Below are 16,391 nucleotides of genomic sequence, written 5' to 3'. Positions count from 1 at the left end.
CCAAGTTAGAAAGGTTCAGGGAAAAGAAGATCGGGAAGTGTAAGGGAGTGACTCGGGCCTGCACGAGCCCACATTGGATTGAAACAAGTTGGGAACAGTCCAAGCAGCTATTTCATCTGCTTCAAAAGGTGCATACTTAAGAAAGGAATACTTTATACTCCCACTTTTAAGTGTTGTAAGTTAATGATTAATCGTATTGCATTTGTTTACTTGGAGTACTAAACTATATTTTGTTTTTTCTAAACAGGAAATGTCTGCAGCAGATGAGGATGCATATGGATACAAGGAATTTAAGGTGCACAGTACAGTCAATCTTGTTACCAACAACAGAACAGTTGAAACATTCATTAAACAGGTATCTAATAGCATTAAACATCTATTTCTGTATATGTTAGTAGAAAACCACATGTAGTTATCTTAAAGAATGACTCCACCCCCACCCAAACACCTTGGGATCTCTAAGAGAAGGCACAATATTTGTTTTATTTAAATTACTTTAAACGTTAAGTAAAAAAAAAATCCACAAGGAATTAAAAAACGAATTGATGGACTGCTGAGATTTACAAACGTAAAAAGGCAGGCTAATAACTCTTACGAATACAGAGCCATTGCAGACTTCCAAAAGTGGCTGATAGTAAACAAAACGAGGTCCAGAGAGGATAGAAAGGTGGAAAACAGGCTGCCCTTCTGGAGGTTGTTATCCAGAGGGAGATGAGCATTGTTTGTGGAGAGGTCCTAGTAAGGATCAATGGGAATGTAATAAGGATCAATGGGAATGTCCTATTCTATGAAGCTGTTAACATGTTTATGCTAAAGAAGACCATTGAAGTTGTTACTCTACTATGAAAGTTACCATTGAAGCACTTATCTGTTTTGGTTCTGACGAAGTAGACGGGAAGGTAAGTAGACCCGTAGGGCAAGAGGTAATTGCCCAGCGGAAACCTGGTGAAAGCCAGGTAGTAGAACAAACAAGTACTGAAGAAGTGGTACTATTGGAAAGCAACATATATACAATTGTGACATTTGGGGAAGAATTGTGAAAGCTGATTGAGGAAACAATTACAATTCTTCCTGCAGTCATTGTTGAAGCAGACCCTTTTGACCAAACCATTGTTGTTGCCAAAGGTACCAAGGAGTTCTCAGTCCAGGAGGTGTGAGAGATTATGACTTTTTTCAAGATACTTTGGGAGAGTTCTTATTCCGGTATGAGTGAGAGCTTTTGACTTTGAAAAGTTACTTCATTGAAATAACTGTACTTTGTCTTAAAGTTGGATTGGCTTGGTTTTTCTTTGCAATTTGAAGGAATCCCTTATTTGGATCAGGGGAAGTGGAGTTCGACCCACTCCATGACACGAGACATTAATTGTGCTGTGAACCCAGTTATATGTTGTACACATTTGTTGAATTGAGTTGCCATATTATACCTTTTGGTGTGGATTGTTGTATAAGAGTGATGGTTAGAAATCCCCTGGTTAGAGTGTTCCCTTTTAGTTTGACTGAAGGCAGGGAAATCCACGTCAGGGTAGGGATAGTGAGGAATGTATTCAACCTGCTTATTTAATAAAATGGCAGAAGTTACAAAGTTGTCCACCTCACATTTCTGACCCCTCACAATAGTCATTGGATTCTTCATGCAAAATGTGTTCACAATAAGTCCATATTGAATAGTTATTGAGTGTTGAGCAAGGGTGGTCTGTCCTATAAGCAGGACGGCCTAAAAGTAACCATGGACGGATTTGGTTTGGCTGAAAAATGTGTTCAACATATTCATGGCAATAAACAAAACAGTGAATTAACAACATTGCGTATTCTTCTTCTGACTGGACAGATGCAAGCACTGGATAATAGCTTTACATTATGAAATCATTTAAGTTTCCTCTATCTATTAATATTGGTTGACTAAGATTGAATCCTTAGTTCTAGATTAGTCTCCACATACCAGTAAATGCACTGTTTCCTATACAAACCTGCATTTAAAAGAACATCTTATATCACCTAACATATGGACCGTCATTACAGTTAAATGCTATGAAATATATGATTTGAAATCTGGAAATATGTGACCATGTGCTTTATTGCATGATTATGAATATGCCTGAACTGCATTAATGTAACTAGATGGAATTCATCCACCAGATTTAAATGAAGACATCATGTTTTGAAGTAAATACTTTGATATGTATGCCCACCAGGTGTAACTAAAGTTAGGTTTGTAAAGTTTGTTGTGTAATCATGCCTTTGATACTCTCTAGGAAAGTAGTAATATAAAGGTATTGCCTCAGGTTATAGTTTTTCAAAGAGAGCAATGCTCATAAAACCTTGATGGGTCATATTTTGTTTGTTGCTTAAGACCCTCAAATATGTCTGTTTTTTTATGGTCCTGATCTTGATTTCAAGAGATGTCTTGCAGGCGTTCTGACTGTAGTTTATTCACCATCCTTTTATGTGCCTAGCATGTGTATGCTTAGTTTTAATTCATGTTTAACATACAGATTGAGTTGGCACTACACAACAGAAATATACATTGGGCCTCATTACAACTGTGGCAGTCTGTAAATAAGGCTTCCGGTCGCACTGTACGCCAACCTTTCTGGACGCCACACTACAACTCTGTGGGCGGGGGCCGCTGCATCTGACAGGTCTGATCTGCCGGGCGTTACCGCACCCGCCCGCAGAGTTTTCCCTGAACCACTGGCACTGTTAGTGCCGGTGTTTCTGTGTCCCCATTCCCAATGAGTCCCTTAGGAGTCTATGGGAATGGGGACTTGCACTTTCCGCCACCTGAAATCACAGGCAGCCGGGACTTGTCCCTGTGGCACCGGGATCTCAGGCAGCGGAAACTGAGTTACAAGTCCGGCAGCAACCCACCGGTAGCACCAGCAGGTTAATGCTGGACTTGTAATAAGGCCCTATGTTTTCTTAATGTTACATGTTCGTAGTGTTTTCTAAAGCTCACAAATTACAAATAAGTATTTTTACACCGCATAACAAGAGAGAAGGTATGGGAAGAAGACATGATCAGAAGGGAACAGGTAGAAAGATGAACAATAGATTTTGAGACACATGGTACAACTTCCTATAAACCAGCTCAAGATAATAAGAACAAATAATAAGGATGAAGGACAAAGATAGAAAAGAACAAAGTGAAATGCTATGGGCTCTGTATGGTGGTACTATAAGCGGGAAGTGATTGCCTGCAAGGTGATACTAGCACTCTGAGGTTGTGGAGTGTAGGAATGTCCGGTCCAATCCCTGGCAGTGGGCGATGCGCTATCTAGAAAATGTAAACTGATCAACAGGGCCATAGGACTAGAAGGTGTTAAAGCTCATTAGGGAACCCTTTATTAAACCCATTAGCTTTTAGTGAGCATTTTGAACCTCGAGGATTTGAACTCAGTTCTCAGGGGTTTGGGTATGTTGTTCAAATAGTTGGTGGCATTCACCTGAAATGTCCTGCCTCCATGGTGCTGTCTTCCGAACTAAGGGGAAGTCGGCCGTGTTTCATCTGCTGATCTGAAAGATCATTTAGAGTGGTAAGGATTAATGATGGCTGCCAAGCAATTAACTCGCTTATTTCATAGGCGGTAAAGGGTCAGGCTCAAGACTTCCAGTTGAATGCTAAAGACACTTGGCAGCCTTCTCAAGACTAGGAGACCTGAGGTCATCAAGTCCTTGCTTCCAGGCGCAAGCTCTATCTTGCTGCTCAACCAATCCGTAGGTGGGAGTGCCCAGAAACTATAGTGATTAAATGGAGGGGTATGAACAAGTTTGAATTCTACTGTTCTAAATCAAAAGATTAAATGAAAAGCGTATGGCACACGCAGTAGGTAAGAGTGGCATTCACTATGAAATAAGTAGATTATGATATTGTTTAACATGCTTGCTTAGTGAGAATTGCTATCAGATAAGTTGATTATGACCTTTGTTTAATTTACACGCCTGTCCCCCCCCAAACAGAGCCATGGACTCTCATATATCTGCAGAAGGTTGTGAACAGTCTCACAGTACTCCTCATGTTTTCAAAGAGCTTGCTTTTGCACTGAAATCTGAAGTTCGAGTTACAGTCTCATTGTGATAGGAGCTTTAAATCGCTGGAATGGAGCATCCAGTCAAAAGCCTTGAATCTCCAAAAGGCAAATTCAGGATTTAAAAAGCTTTGATCGTTTCTTGTTTCCTTTATAGGTTTGCCAGGCTGTTGGAATGTATTTTGACAAGGTGAGCCCAGAATTGGAGGTTCAAGGAGAGGACAGAAATGTTTGGGAGTTTTGAGACATAGGGCCTCATTACCAGGTAGGAGGTAGCCATGGCGCTGTTAGCGCCATGGCTACCCCCTTACCGCATTCCTGGTCCGTGTTCCCGGAATAGGGACTTACCGGGTCATTCCGACCTTGGAGGACCCGTTAAGTCCCCATTCCGGGAACCATTCCCCATTCGAGCCCCCATAGGGCTCAATGGGAATGGGGATGGATCTAATAACGGGCCCGCTATTAGCGGGCCCTTTATTAGCTCTGAAGTCCCTTAACGGGTTCCTTCCATAACACCTGGTAAAACCAGGCGTTGAGGAAGGGACCCGCTAAGGGACCTCGGAATAGGGTGGTAAGGGATTACCGGCACCGGTGTCCTTACCGGTGCTGGTAATCCCTTACCGCCCACCTCGTAATGAGGCCCATAGTGTTGGGAGTGTTGTACCCCTTTCCTGTACCCCTTTATGTTTATGGCTTCTTCTGTCGTTTTTCCTTTTTTTAAATATGTATTTCTCCACAAAATCAAGAAAAAGAACATGCCCTGCCCTTTCCTTTTCCCTTGCCGCTTAGACATACATATAAAAAAAATCCTCTTTTGCGTTTTCTTTCCTTTCCCCCCAAAAAAAAAACATTTCCAGTTTTTCCCATCGTCTGCTAAATGTGTGACACATCTGAAATCATGGTGTGAGTCATACTTCTGTAGTTTACATTTTATTGTTGTGGCTAATGTCACTGTCACTTGGCAAAGAGAAGCGTCTTTTCTATTACAATTACAAGAACGCTCTGCGGTGCTCTCTGACAAGTGATCTTGGCATAGTTCATGGACTCCCAAGTCCACCGATTCTCGGTCACACCACGACTTCTTACTCCATTGCTCTTCAGACCTTCCGGTTCTTCGACTTTCCTTGCTTCGGGTTGCCACAGGTGGGGACTCGCACGCCAGCTCCCCTGCAAGCTCGGAAGCTGTGCATCCCTGTCTGCTTCAGCTTCACTCATTCAGCTGATTTGAAACCTCTCCCCCACCCGGGCTTCTCTCTCTGTCAAGTCTCCTCCTCCCAGATGTATGACGCAGCCGTGGGACTTCCCCGTCATAGCGTAATAGTCCTCCTTTTTCTACTTGTGGTCTGTTTTACTCCAGTTGTTTCTTCGTACCACAGTAATATTCTTTTCTAGGTATACTCACAGGTTTTATGTCACAACAACAAATGTCTGCTTGTTCTCCATATTTTCTTGTAGCAGATGTTCTTACCAATGGATTATATGTAAGAGAGTTAGGGAGTCCCAAGGAGGGAGTCTCTCCCGGTGGGGTCCCACTTGCCTCTACCCCTTGAGAGGGTATTGTGCAGGGGTGTTGCCAGGTCTGGAAAAGACCCGGGGCTAAGCTAATGTTGGAACTGTCGGGGCTGGAGGCTAGCTAGCCTTTTGGCTGTAGCTCCTGAGATTCTATCCGGGGCTACAACCAAAAGACCAGGGGCTATAGCCCTCTTAGCCCCCCCAGCAACGCCTCTGGTATCGTGTAACAAGTTCACCTCCCTACCCTCACAGGGAAAAGCTCCCCCCCCCCCCGGGTAGAAGTGACTGAATCCAGAGATTAGTCACAACAGCCACAGAAGGTAGTAGATGAGGCAGATCCATTGGGGGAAGGCTTGATGAAAGAAGAAAAGACTGAACCAATGAACTAAAACTTGCCAGGGGAGAAGACCAGGCCAGTAAAGGGTGGGTAATGTGACAAATCCCAGGATGCCATCACTACTTCAATAGGGTGAGTCATTTCCCTTGAGGCCAGGGAGGTGAGGCCACTACATGATAGTCCCCCTGGGGGTGGTACTCAGCGGTAGGATCTCATGGGAGGGTAAACCCCCTGTGGGATTAGTGATGATCACATCAGGAGAACGCGATATCCCTATCACACCCCCACCTGTCCTTCACCTCCTCCCTCTACACACCTACCCTCCTATGCCATGAATTGTTGTAGTCAAACAGAAGTAGAGAGTACTCAGAGGAGGAGGATCTCTAGTGAGTTACAACACCATACCTCAATCAGTACTGTGACGAGGAGCAGGGGCAGAGACCTACACATCTCCTATAGGAATCACAATAAGCAGTGTAATTGTAATCCTGCTATTGGTCTGGGCCAATACAAAAACAGAAGAAAGACAGACAGAGTTTGTCAGAGCTTCCCTGGAGGAGCCGTCAGCTGAAGGGAGCTGCGGTTTGGAGAACAGGAGTTGCAGGAGACCAGGATGCTGTCGGGGCAGCAGCGCATCTCTACTTGTTATGCCGGAGAGGGACCAAGACCGCAATGGGAGAAACAGGCATCCATAGTTGAGCAGGAGAGCGAAAAGCAGAACCGCTGCACCTGTGAGAGACCCCGAACCTCAGAGCCACCGCACAACTTCCAAGGGAAAGGGAAGCCCACACAAGCTGGGAGCTGGGAACAGAATCAACCCACGGAGCAAGGGTAAGAAGGAAGCCCCCTGTGGTTGATCCAAACTTTGGAGAGAACTGTGTTGGGGAAGAACTAAATCAAGCCACAGGCAGAATGGAGATCATCAGGGATGAAAACAATCTCTGCTGGACAACACCTGGCAGGAGAGTAAACCAGGTTTGACCTACATCACAGGTTTAGCGGAGTACTGGTGGAAACCTGCAGTGCAAGTCTGGGACCCGCACCCATATGAAGAGAACTTTGAAAGTTATTTACAATAAATGCAGTACTTGGCAGGTGAGTAAACCACAGCTTGAGAGTACATCCAGGTTATTCTTCTTCGTCGCTGTGCCTGGTGGGAGGAAACAAAGTTTGCAAACTAGGGTCAGGGACCCATTACAGCTTGGGAGTTAATCCAGGCTATTTTTGTTCTTCAAGGTACATGGTGGGAAGAAACCAGGTCTAGAAAACAGGGTCAGGGAGGAACCGCCACTGCTTGGGAGTGCATCCAGGCTATTGTTGGTCACAGTATCTGGTTGAAGAAACCAGGTCTTTCAACCAGGGTCAGGGACCCACCACAGCCTGGGAGTGCATTCAGGCTATTCTTCTTCATCACAGTGCCTGGTGGGTGGAAACCAGGTCTGCCAACCAGGGTCAGAGACCCACCAAAGCATGGAAGTGTATCCAGGTTGTTCTTCTTCGTAGCAGTACCTGGTGGGAGGAAACCAGGTCTCCAAACCAGGGTCAAGGACCCTGCTCAGTTTGAAAAAACATCCAAACACCTTTGTCTTTCAACTGTGTCTGGTGAAAAGGAAGCAGGCCTGCCAATCAGGGTCAGGGTCCCAGAGACAGAAAAGGAAGCATAAGAAGGTCCAGCCTGGCAAACAGAGTTTTCCCCAACAATTGTTTAGCTGTGCAGGATACCTGAACCAGGCCGGCCAATTGAGATATTCCCCTGTACTTCAGGAACTAAATATTTCAGAAATGTCTTTTGCCGAGGGGAAGGGGCCCACTCCCTTTGGGCTAGAAGGACCTTCTTTTTATTTGGTCTAAACTTCGAGTGTGAGGGATAGATTTAGGATTCTGACATTAGACATTGGGACTTTTGCTTTGGGCATTCTGACAACGTTATTCTTTTTAAATTTTATTTATTTCTTTGTTTTGGTTTAGAAAAACCTTTACAAAAAATTCATTTTCATTACAAAGATTCCAGACAGAAGCAAAATAACATTATCGGAAACCATTATTCTCATTTGCAATACATAGTAATACTTATACCACATTTGTACCATGAATTTTTTCTGCCATGGCTTCGTGAGATGACCTAATGGACATCAAAAATTCATTCGCAAAAACTCTTCCATAGTAAGAAAACCAAGCCACAATTGGAAAATAAAAGAAAAGGAAATTTAACAGTTTTAAAAGTTCTCTATATATTTTTTAACAAAGCACAAATGTTTCTCAGAAATGTTGCACCCCTGATGTTCAGATTGCCTTTGCAGTTGTGTAACATTTTATACCAAACAAATTCTCTATCCACTTCTGCAGTGTTATGAACATATTGAGCAAAATATAGGAGTCTTTTTTCCTTCATTGCCGGACATACCAAAAATATGTGTTTCAGGTCCTCTACCGTACCTTCTACCCAACAGAACCTGCACCACGGCCATGTTAATTGAACAGTAGATCTGATTGAAAGTATTTGGTTGGTAGGCAATACGTTGAATCTAAAACGCATAAAATCATTACGGATTGTTATATTTGGATACTTGTTTAGGTAGCTTTCCATCCCTGGGAGCCATTTATTTAAGGCACACACTTGTTGATATAGTTTGTACTCAGTATCGCATTTTTTGTATGGATCCAGTCAAAACCCAACACACTTTCTTTCACCCTAGCCGGGTTATTCCTAAGCGAGGTGGCTGAAATCCCCATTAGCTTCAGGCTTTTTATAATTTCCTCATTCAATTCCACTATAAAAGGATTGGATGTATCTCGACCTGCATAATAGTACAGAGTGTTGGTATCTAAAGAGTTACATTTCCGCCATAATGTCATTCTTTTCCAGGTCACCAGTGCCTGGAGCGAGTTTAGACCCATTTCGTACTTCACTAAATTATATGGGATACATTTCGGAAGGTGATACATTACGGATTTCCAGATGTAACTTTCTATCGAGGCCCATTCCCCTTCACATGCTAAGGGATGGAATTCAGCCCCATATGTTAATCTGGGAATTACTTTTTTGGTGTAATATTCTCTAAGAGGGGTCATTGAGAATTTCCCAAATTTTGCATCAAGGGCCCTCATTTGAGAAATAGCAATGTCGGCCTTAAGTTTCAATTGTGTTCTGAGTAGGGGTCTGGATTGTACACCTGCTATTGAGAAACCCAGGTATTTAAACTCCGCTTTTGCTTTAAGTCTGATATTCCCGGATACCCATGTTAGCATATTTGCTTTCTTGTTCTTCCTCCCTAGGCGAACAATCACTGTTTTATCCGGATTCACCTTTAATGCAATTGAGTCAATGAAACCCTCGAAGGCTCTGAGCATAGGTTGTAATCCCACTTCAGTGGTGTCAATGAGAAGAAAGTTGTCCGCGTATGCTAACCGGGCCATACGTATATTCGAAATTCTAGGTGGAACTAACCCCCTATTTAATAGAGCCGCATATGCGCCACTAACATATAGGTTGAAGATTGTGGGAGCCAGTCTACAGCCTTGGCGCACTCCGTTATGAATGGTAAAATGACCAGAGAGGGTGCCCGCAGAATCCAATCTAACTCTCACATCCGTCTGAGAATAGATTGCCCTTACAATATTTAACAGGATTGCCGGCATGTTTAAAGTTCTTAATTTAGTCCACAGTATATTCCTATCCACCAAATCAAAAGCGGAACTCAGGTCCTTTGAAGCAGTAAAGACTGAGGTCTCTGCCATTTTCATTGCTTCTGCTCTCAAACAATGCAAGATGAGCCCCCATATCTCATATCCAAAACCTGCTTGTCGTCAATCCATTTCTGGATATCTCTTAGAACAAGTGACGAAAACAGTTTGGATTCCGGGTCGGCAATGGCAATTGGCCTGTAGCTCTTAGGACATAATCGGGAACCCTTTTTAAGGTATGATAATAGATACCCTCCAGGACAATGGAAAGGTCTTGGTAACAAGTATGTTGGAAAACAAAGTGGAGAGTATTTTAGCCCATAATTCGGGATCAGACTTAAGGATTTTGTTGGACAAGTTATTAGGGCCAGGTGCCCCCGAATTTTTAGATTTTACAATTAAGTTTTTTATCTCCCATGTGCTAAAATTCAAGAACCAATTTGTTTCATGTTTCCATGGGACCCCGGCCTCGTCCTTCTTAGGACAGTACATGGTAGCAAAGTGACCCTGCCACGTTGCTTCATTAATGGGATTCATAAGTAGCTCTTTCTGGGGTTTTTATTAATTAGATGCCAAATGTTTCTTGAATTAGGGCCCCTTAACAAAGTCAGCATTTTTCCCCATCACTCTGACCTTTGTTTATTCTGTGTTGTATGGACCAATTTTTGTAACTTTGTTTGATTTTTTTGATCCTATCCACCATGTTAATTAAGGTCAATCCCGATTTCTTAATCAATCTGATCTCTTTCCTCATAGCCCGCTTTTTCTCTCTGATTTCTAAGTCGAAATTATGGGCTCTGTCTTTCCTAAGTAGGATCACCCTGTTATCAGTGTTGCCCAGTTTTTCCAAAGAGCTGCACATATATTCTGTAAAATTACTAACCGCATAAGTCTTTTTCCTCTGCTGTTCTGAGAAATTCTCAATGTCCGCCACCAAGGATGCAGTAAATTCTCTACTTTTTTTTCCCGTCCATGAAATTCGGTTCCCTGCTTGGTTGACGTAAATATTATAGTCAAACCCCGTTTTAGACTCAATAGGTACAGTGATTCATATTTCCAGAGACAAGATACAATGATCACTAAACGTGTTCTCAATGCACTCAAGATTCCCAGAACGATTGAACAGGTCCCCTGAGCATATGATATAATCAATTGTCGAATGACAGCCTCTAGCTTTCCAGGTTGGGGAGATTTACCAAAATTTCCAAGCCCCACATCTCCGCGAAGTGGGACCACATCCTCCCCCTGCACCTTAGGTTATCAACCCTTTGGGATTGTTCCCCCAATTTGCCAATCAGAACGTCCACACTAAAAGAATCCCCATGAATAACTGCATTGAGATCACCTGCGATCACTATCTGGCCTCCTGTGTTTATTAACAACCAGTTCTGCAATAGGGACCCTAGATTACATAATTCAAGCCATAATTGCCTGTCCGAGAGTTCAGCCTGGTTCCAGTAAATATTGACTAACAAAAAGGGTGTGTCCCTGTTATTATACAACAGTAAGAAACCCACGGCCAAAAAATGATGGGCAAAAGCCCATTCTCCCATAATTTTGGGATTCAGGTGGTTCTTTGCTGCAATAAAGAGGCCATCTTTAGGACGACCTCTGCCTCCCCCTTGGGCACATAGAGAACACACCGTAAAACTCTCCCAGCATAAAGGGACCTTTGACCAAGTTTCTTGGATGAAGAGTAGATCATTTTGTGCCAGGTCCCTCATTAAATTCACATTATGTAAGAGATTGGCCGAGCCTCTCGAATTCCAGGTTAACAATTTCAGAGTACCATTTGCTTTTACTAAAGTGGCTTCCCTAGTTTTTGAGGCTGTCAATGGACTCTCTTAAGGTCAAGGCAAGCCATCTCCAGTCCTGTTTCTCCTCCTTTTCCCTCTCCTCTTCCCTTTCTCCTTCCTCCTTGTTTGAAGGATATTCCTTCTGCTCTTTGCCTGTATTTCGAGATGTCGGTATAGGATGTGACTGGGTCTGAACATATTCGAAGATATCGAAACCCCTACGATACAGTTCTTCGGCTTCTTTCATCATAAGGTTTCTGACCAATGGGGATGGTATCACTATACGGACATAGTCCAACCTCTGCCTGTGTAAATAATCAACCAGATATATGTCAGTGGATTCAATTAGGCTTAGGTTTGGAATCTGACCGAGTAAAGACAAAATATAAGGTCGATTTAGGGCAATGTTATTCTGATCTAGGAATAATGTAGTCAGTACTAGGGCTGGAAGATCCGGCCTCACCGGATCCTTCAGGTCCAGTGTCTGAAGTGGCTGTAGCTGGTCCTTCTCCTTCATCACCTTTTCCCTTCTATAGGCCTCTCCCCTCCTTCCGGAGCAATATTCTTCATATGATTCCTCCCTCATATTATTCTGTCGCATTTCAATTCCAATTTCGGGCACCTCCTGCTGCTGTTTATCTCTTAGCACTCTGAGGATATTTTGATAAAGGGTCTCATCATTGACATTCTCCTGTATTTTCCCTGCTGATTTCTGGTTATCTTGGTGAAAAATGTTTCCCCTCTGAACCCCGCCAATAGCTTCAGAGTTCAGTTCACACAGGTTATTTGCCCCACTATCCGGTCCATGGTCTTGGGCAATACTAATCTTTGTAACCAAGGACGGACTCGAAAGAATTTTGGGTTCATTACCCTGGGAAATTATCCAGTCCCTGCTCCCCAAGCTCACATTATCAGCAATAGGGATCATATTCCTTCCCGGGGCCTTATCAATAAGTATTTCATTCTCCTTCGTAATACTTTTAGTCATGGGTCCTTCCCTTCGTGTGGAATGGTTTAGCTCTTTGGCTTTTGCAAGCCACCCAATATTAGTTGTAATGTCCTGTGGAGGAGCCGCATTGAAGATTTCATATACCTCATCCCTTTTGTTTTTATTTTTCATTACTTCACATAGTTGTTGATCACCTTGTACATATACACTTTGTGTCGCTTGGTCCTTCACCTTATTGGTGACCCTACCATCCTCCTTTAGAATATGTTTGTTCTGCTGTTGTGTATTTCCTCTAGTTGGAGATTCCTCAAACTCTTCCCCCGGAGTAAGATTTCTCAAATTTTTTTTAGATGTTTTGGCAGTTACTCCTTTTTTATTTGTATTTTTCTTTTTTTGTTTTGCCATTTTTTTAATCTGTCTTTAAAAGTGTAAATTCGGTCAGCTGGTCCACTGACCAATTTGTCCTCGTTCTTGCATCCGTACAACTTAGGTCAGTGTCCTCCAACGAGGTATTCCCCCCCCCATCCCAATAGAGTCTCGTGCCTGTTCTTGTGAGGCATCTACCAGAATGATCTCTTCCGTGAGAGGATGCTTCGTAAGATCAACCGGCCTTACCTCCCCTTCCCACTCCTTTATTTTCTTCAGAGATTTTAACAGTTTGTCAGATAATCTATCTGGTAACGCTTTGAAATCAGAGGTTAAATTGGTCAAACACTCCGTTTGCTTACGCAGTTCAGACAGAATTAAACGATTAAAAATTGTCATCATTACCGTAAATTCTGAGGGAGAAGAATCTGAACTGATCTTAATGGCATTCTCCTTATCAAATGTAGTGCCATTTGAGAAATCAAGCAGTTTATCATAATTCAGATTCTCATGCACATCATTATCCTTCAATTTATAGGTATTCTCATGCTCTTTATTTGTATTAATTACCAGCTCATTAGGTTGCACAGTGATCGGAATTATCCTCCCCAAAGAGCGGTTGAGAATGATCAATAATGTCCTCACTCTGTTTCTCGAGAAGCGAGCGTTCTTGAGCATACTTTAGGAATTCGGCCTCTTGCGAGGGATCAATGTTGTCCTCCGACTGTTTTTCTAGCTGAGAACATTGTTGTGCACATTGAAGTAAGTCAGCCTCGTCCTCGTTGGCCTCCAGCAGCGGTAAGGCTGCAGCCCTGGCCAAACTCACCCTTCTGGTGCTTACTGCAATAAAAAAGTCAGCCCTCGCATCTTTGCGGGGCGGAAGTTTAACTTTCCCCATTTCTCACAAAACTACAAAATTATATCTGCGGCGATATACAATGCACGGTTATGTGTCCAGTTAAACCCTTTGTAGGAAGACACACCAGCCTCTAGTCAAAAGTCTACAAGCCCAAGTTAACTCTTACCCCCTCCACCCTCCGCCAGCGAACAGCCCAACAGCCGCACTTCCAAGCACTTCCGGATGCGCGTGCGAGATGCGCTTGCACCTGTGCTTTAAAGGAAGTGGAAGTGGAAGTGGCTGAGGGCAGGTGGGCCGGCAATGGGCTGAACCAGTAGGCGTGGCTACAGGGAGGAGAAAGCCAGAATGAGTTACTCTCTCCTCATATGAGACCCGCGGGGGACCCGCGGTCAAGTTAAATCAGATAAATCAGATAAATCAGAGCGGGAATTGGGAACATAAATACCCTTGAGTTCACTATGAAGTCCACAATGTTGCGCGCTTCGCTCGATAAGGAAACTGCTAAACCTCAGCTTGCCGACGCCTTCACAGAAAAGTCGGCTTCTCGATCCAAAGTTCGATTCCAGCAGCGTGAGACAGCCCAACAGACGCACTTCAAAGCACTTCCGGATGTGCGTGTGAGATGCGCGTGCACCTGTGCTTTTAAGGAAGTGGATGTGGCTGAGGGCAGGTGGGCCGGCAATGGGCTGAACCAGTAGGCGTGGCTAAAGGGAGGAGAAAGCCAGAATGAGTTACTCTCTCCTCATATGAGACCCGCGGTCAAGTTAAATCAGATAAATCAGAGCGGGAATTGGGAAAATAAATACCCTCAAGTTCACTATGAAGTCCACAATGTTGCGTGTTTAGCTCGATAAGGAAACTGCTAAACATCAGCTTGCCGACGCCTTCACAGAAAAGTTGGCTTCTCGATCCAAAGTTCGATTCCAGCAGCGTGACACAGCCCAACAGCTGCACTTTCAAGCACTTACGGATGCGCGCGCAAGATGCGCGTGCATCTGTGCTTTTAAGGAAGTGGAAGTGGCTGAGGGCAGGTGGGCCGGCAATGGGCTGAACCAGTAGGCGTGGCCTCGAGTTCACTATGAAGTCCACAATGTTGCGCGTTTCGCTCGATAAGGAAACTGCTAAACTTCAGCTTGCCGACGCCTTCAAAGAAAAGTCGGCTTCTTGATCCAAAGTTCGATTCCAGCAGCGTGACACAGCCCAATAGCCGCACTTCCAAGCACGTCCGGATGCGCAACGTTAATTTGGTTGAGGCAGGGAAACCCCTCTTAGAGTTAGGGCGAGATATTATTTTCTTTTCCTTTTTGCACTTGTATGAATGTTCCAAATAATCACCATGACCCATCCATGTCTTACGTCTGCACCTTTACAGTAACCAGATAAGAAGGTCGATCCAGTGGAGGGGTCAAGCCATAGGAGAAGGAGAGTTTGATGGAGGTGTCTAGTGAGGATGTTGCTGCATTCATCATGGATGAGTAGGATGCATCCATTGCTGCAGACATACCTGCTCAATATTGTTGCCTGGGCTCATCACTAAGCCCCAGTGAATGTATTCTGGGAAACTCTGAATGACTTGATTTCTGCGGATTGTACCAAATGGTTTGTGGTTTGGGCAGGTCTGATAGCTGCGGTAGGGAATGATCATTATTTCCATTGGTATTCGCTGATCCGTCCTCCATACTACTAGTGAGGTACAGTGGAGCTAGCAGGTGGATGCCACGTTGGTCTTATTTCTCAGCCGCTAGCATTATTGCAGAGTTTGCCAACAACTGTGCACTCCTCTGTCTGTGCCTTTCCATCATGCAGAGTTAGATACTGCCAGACCCAAGAGGGGGACAGATTAACCATGGATGCAGCATCTTCATGTCGTTTTCCCATTCTTTGCCCTTCCATGCCTCTTCCATCCTCCTTCTCCAGATGGTATTGCACTATACTTTCGAGTGCTCTCACAGGTTCCCCTGGGGGACTTCATGTAGCTGCACCCACAGGGCTTCAACAACAAACCTTTCCTAAATATTTCTGGACTGGAGTTACAATATTAAATTATCCCCTTCTAGGATATGTAGGTGATAATGGACTAACATATTTCCAGTTTGTTTCATTTACTCTTTTCCCTTAAGATTTTGATTTATTTTTAAATTCACTCACAATATACCCCTGAGTTAGGGGCACTAGTGAGAGAACACGCGGGTACTGTGCTGTGGCTGCTCCTCCCACATTTCCTCCTCCTGCCTGTCACATCTTCATCTTCCTACTACTTCCCCCTTACCCACCTCTTTTTGTGCCTCCTGCTGCCCCTCCTACACCCCTGCATCTGCCTGCTCATGTCCCACCCGCTACTCCACATCCACTTCCTGGTGTTCCTCCTCTTGTCCACTTCACGTTCCCTCTTATCCTGCCCCACACATCTCGCCGCCTCTTGTTCCACTTCTGATGCCCCTCCATTTCTCTATTCGCATGGTTCACCTTTTGCCCCAGACGTTTCTTTTTCTTGTCCTTCATCATCCTTGTCTTTCTTTTCTTTTAAACTTTATTTCGAAAATACGGTTCCATAAAAGTGAAAAATACAAATAACCAACTTTCTAATGGATAAGGCATTTTCAATAAAAACAAAGATTTTCTTCCTTCTCCTGCAGTCCCTCAAGTACAATTGCTGCTTCCACCTCCTCCTGGCCCCACAGCCACCGTATCCTCCAGAAGACACCCAGGCGCTGTCACCGCCACATCCCACATTAGTTGAGTGAACTCCCCCAATGACTCGCCACTACTGCATGTCTGCACCCTGACAGCTCTTGCTTGTGGTGTTGCTGCCCATTGCCTGGCGGCTCTCCACCTTCATCATCCTTCAAGGCTATGGCATCTC

The 16,391-nt window shown here is 44.0% G+C and overlaps 1 protein-coding gene across 3 annotated transcripts in view; it reads left to right on the top strand.

The window, feature by feature from the left end:
- The window catches only part of SAMD12 (sterile alpha motif domain containing 12), a 2,183,709-nt gene that overhangs the window by 395,107 nt on the left and 1,772,211 nt on the right, over positions 1-16,391 (top strand). For all 3 annotated transcript variants that reach the window (XM_069621541.1, XM_069621542.1, XM_069621543.1), the window contains exon 3: positions 248-355. In XM_069621541.1, coding sequence (XP_069477642.1) covers positions 248-355 — 108 coding nt within the window. The remainder of the gene's footprint in view (positions 1-247; positions 356-16,391) is intronic.

Source organism: Ambystoma mexicanum, chromosome 5q, assembly GCF_040938575.1.
Source record: "Ambystoma mexicanum isolate Mex_15411 chromosome 5q, UKY_AmexF1_1, whole genome shotgun sequence".
Classification (NCBI taxonomy): Eukaryota; Metazoa; Chordata; class Amphibia; order Caudata; family Ambystomatidae; genus Ambystoma; species Ambystoma mexicanum.
This window is presented reverse-complemented; position numbering and strand designations above follow the sequence as displayed.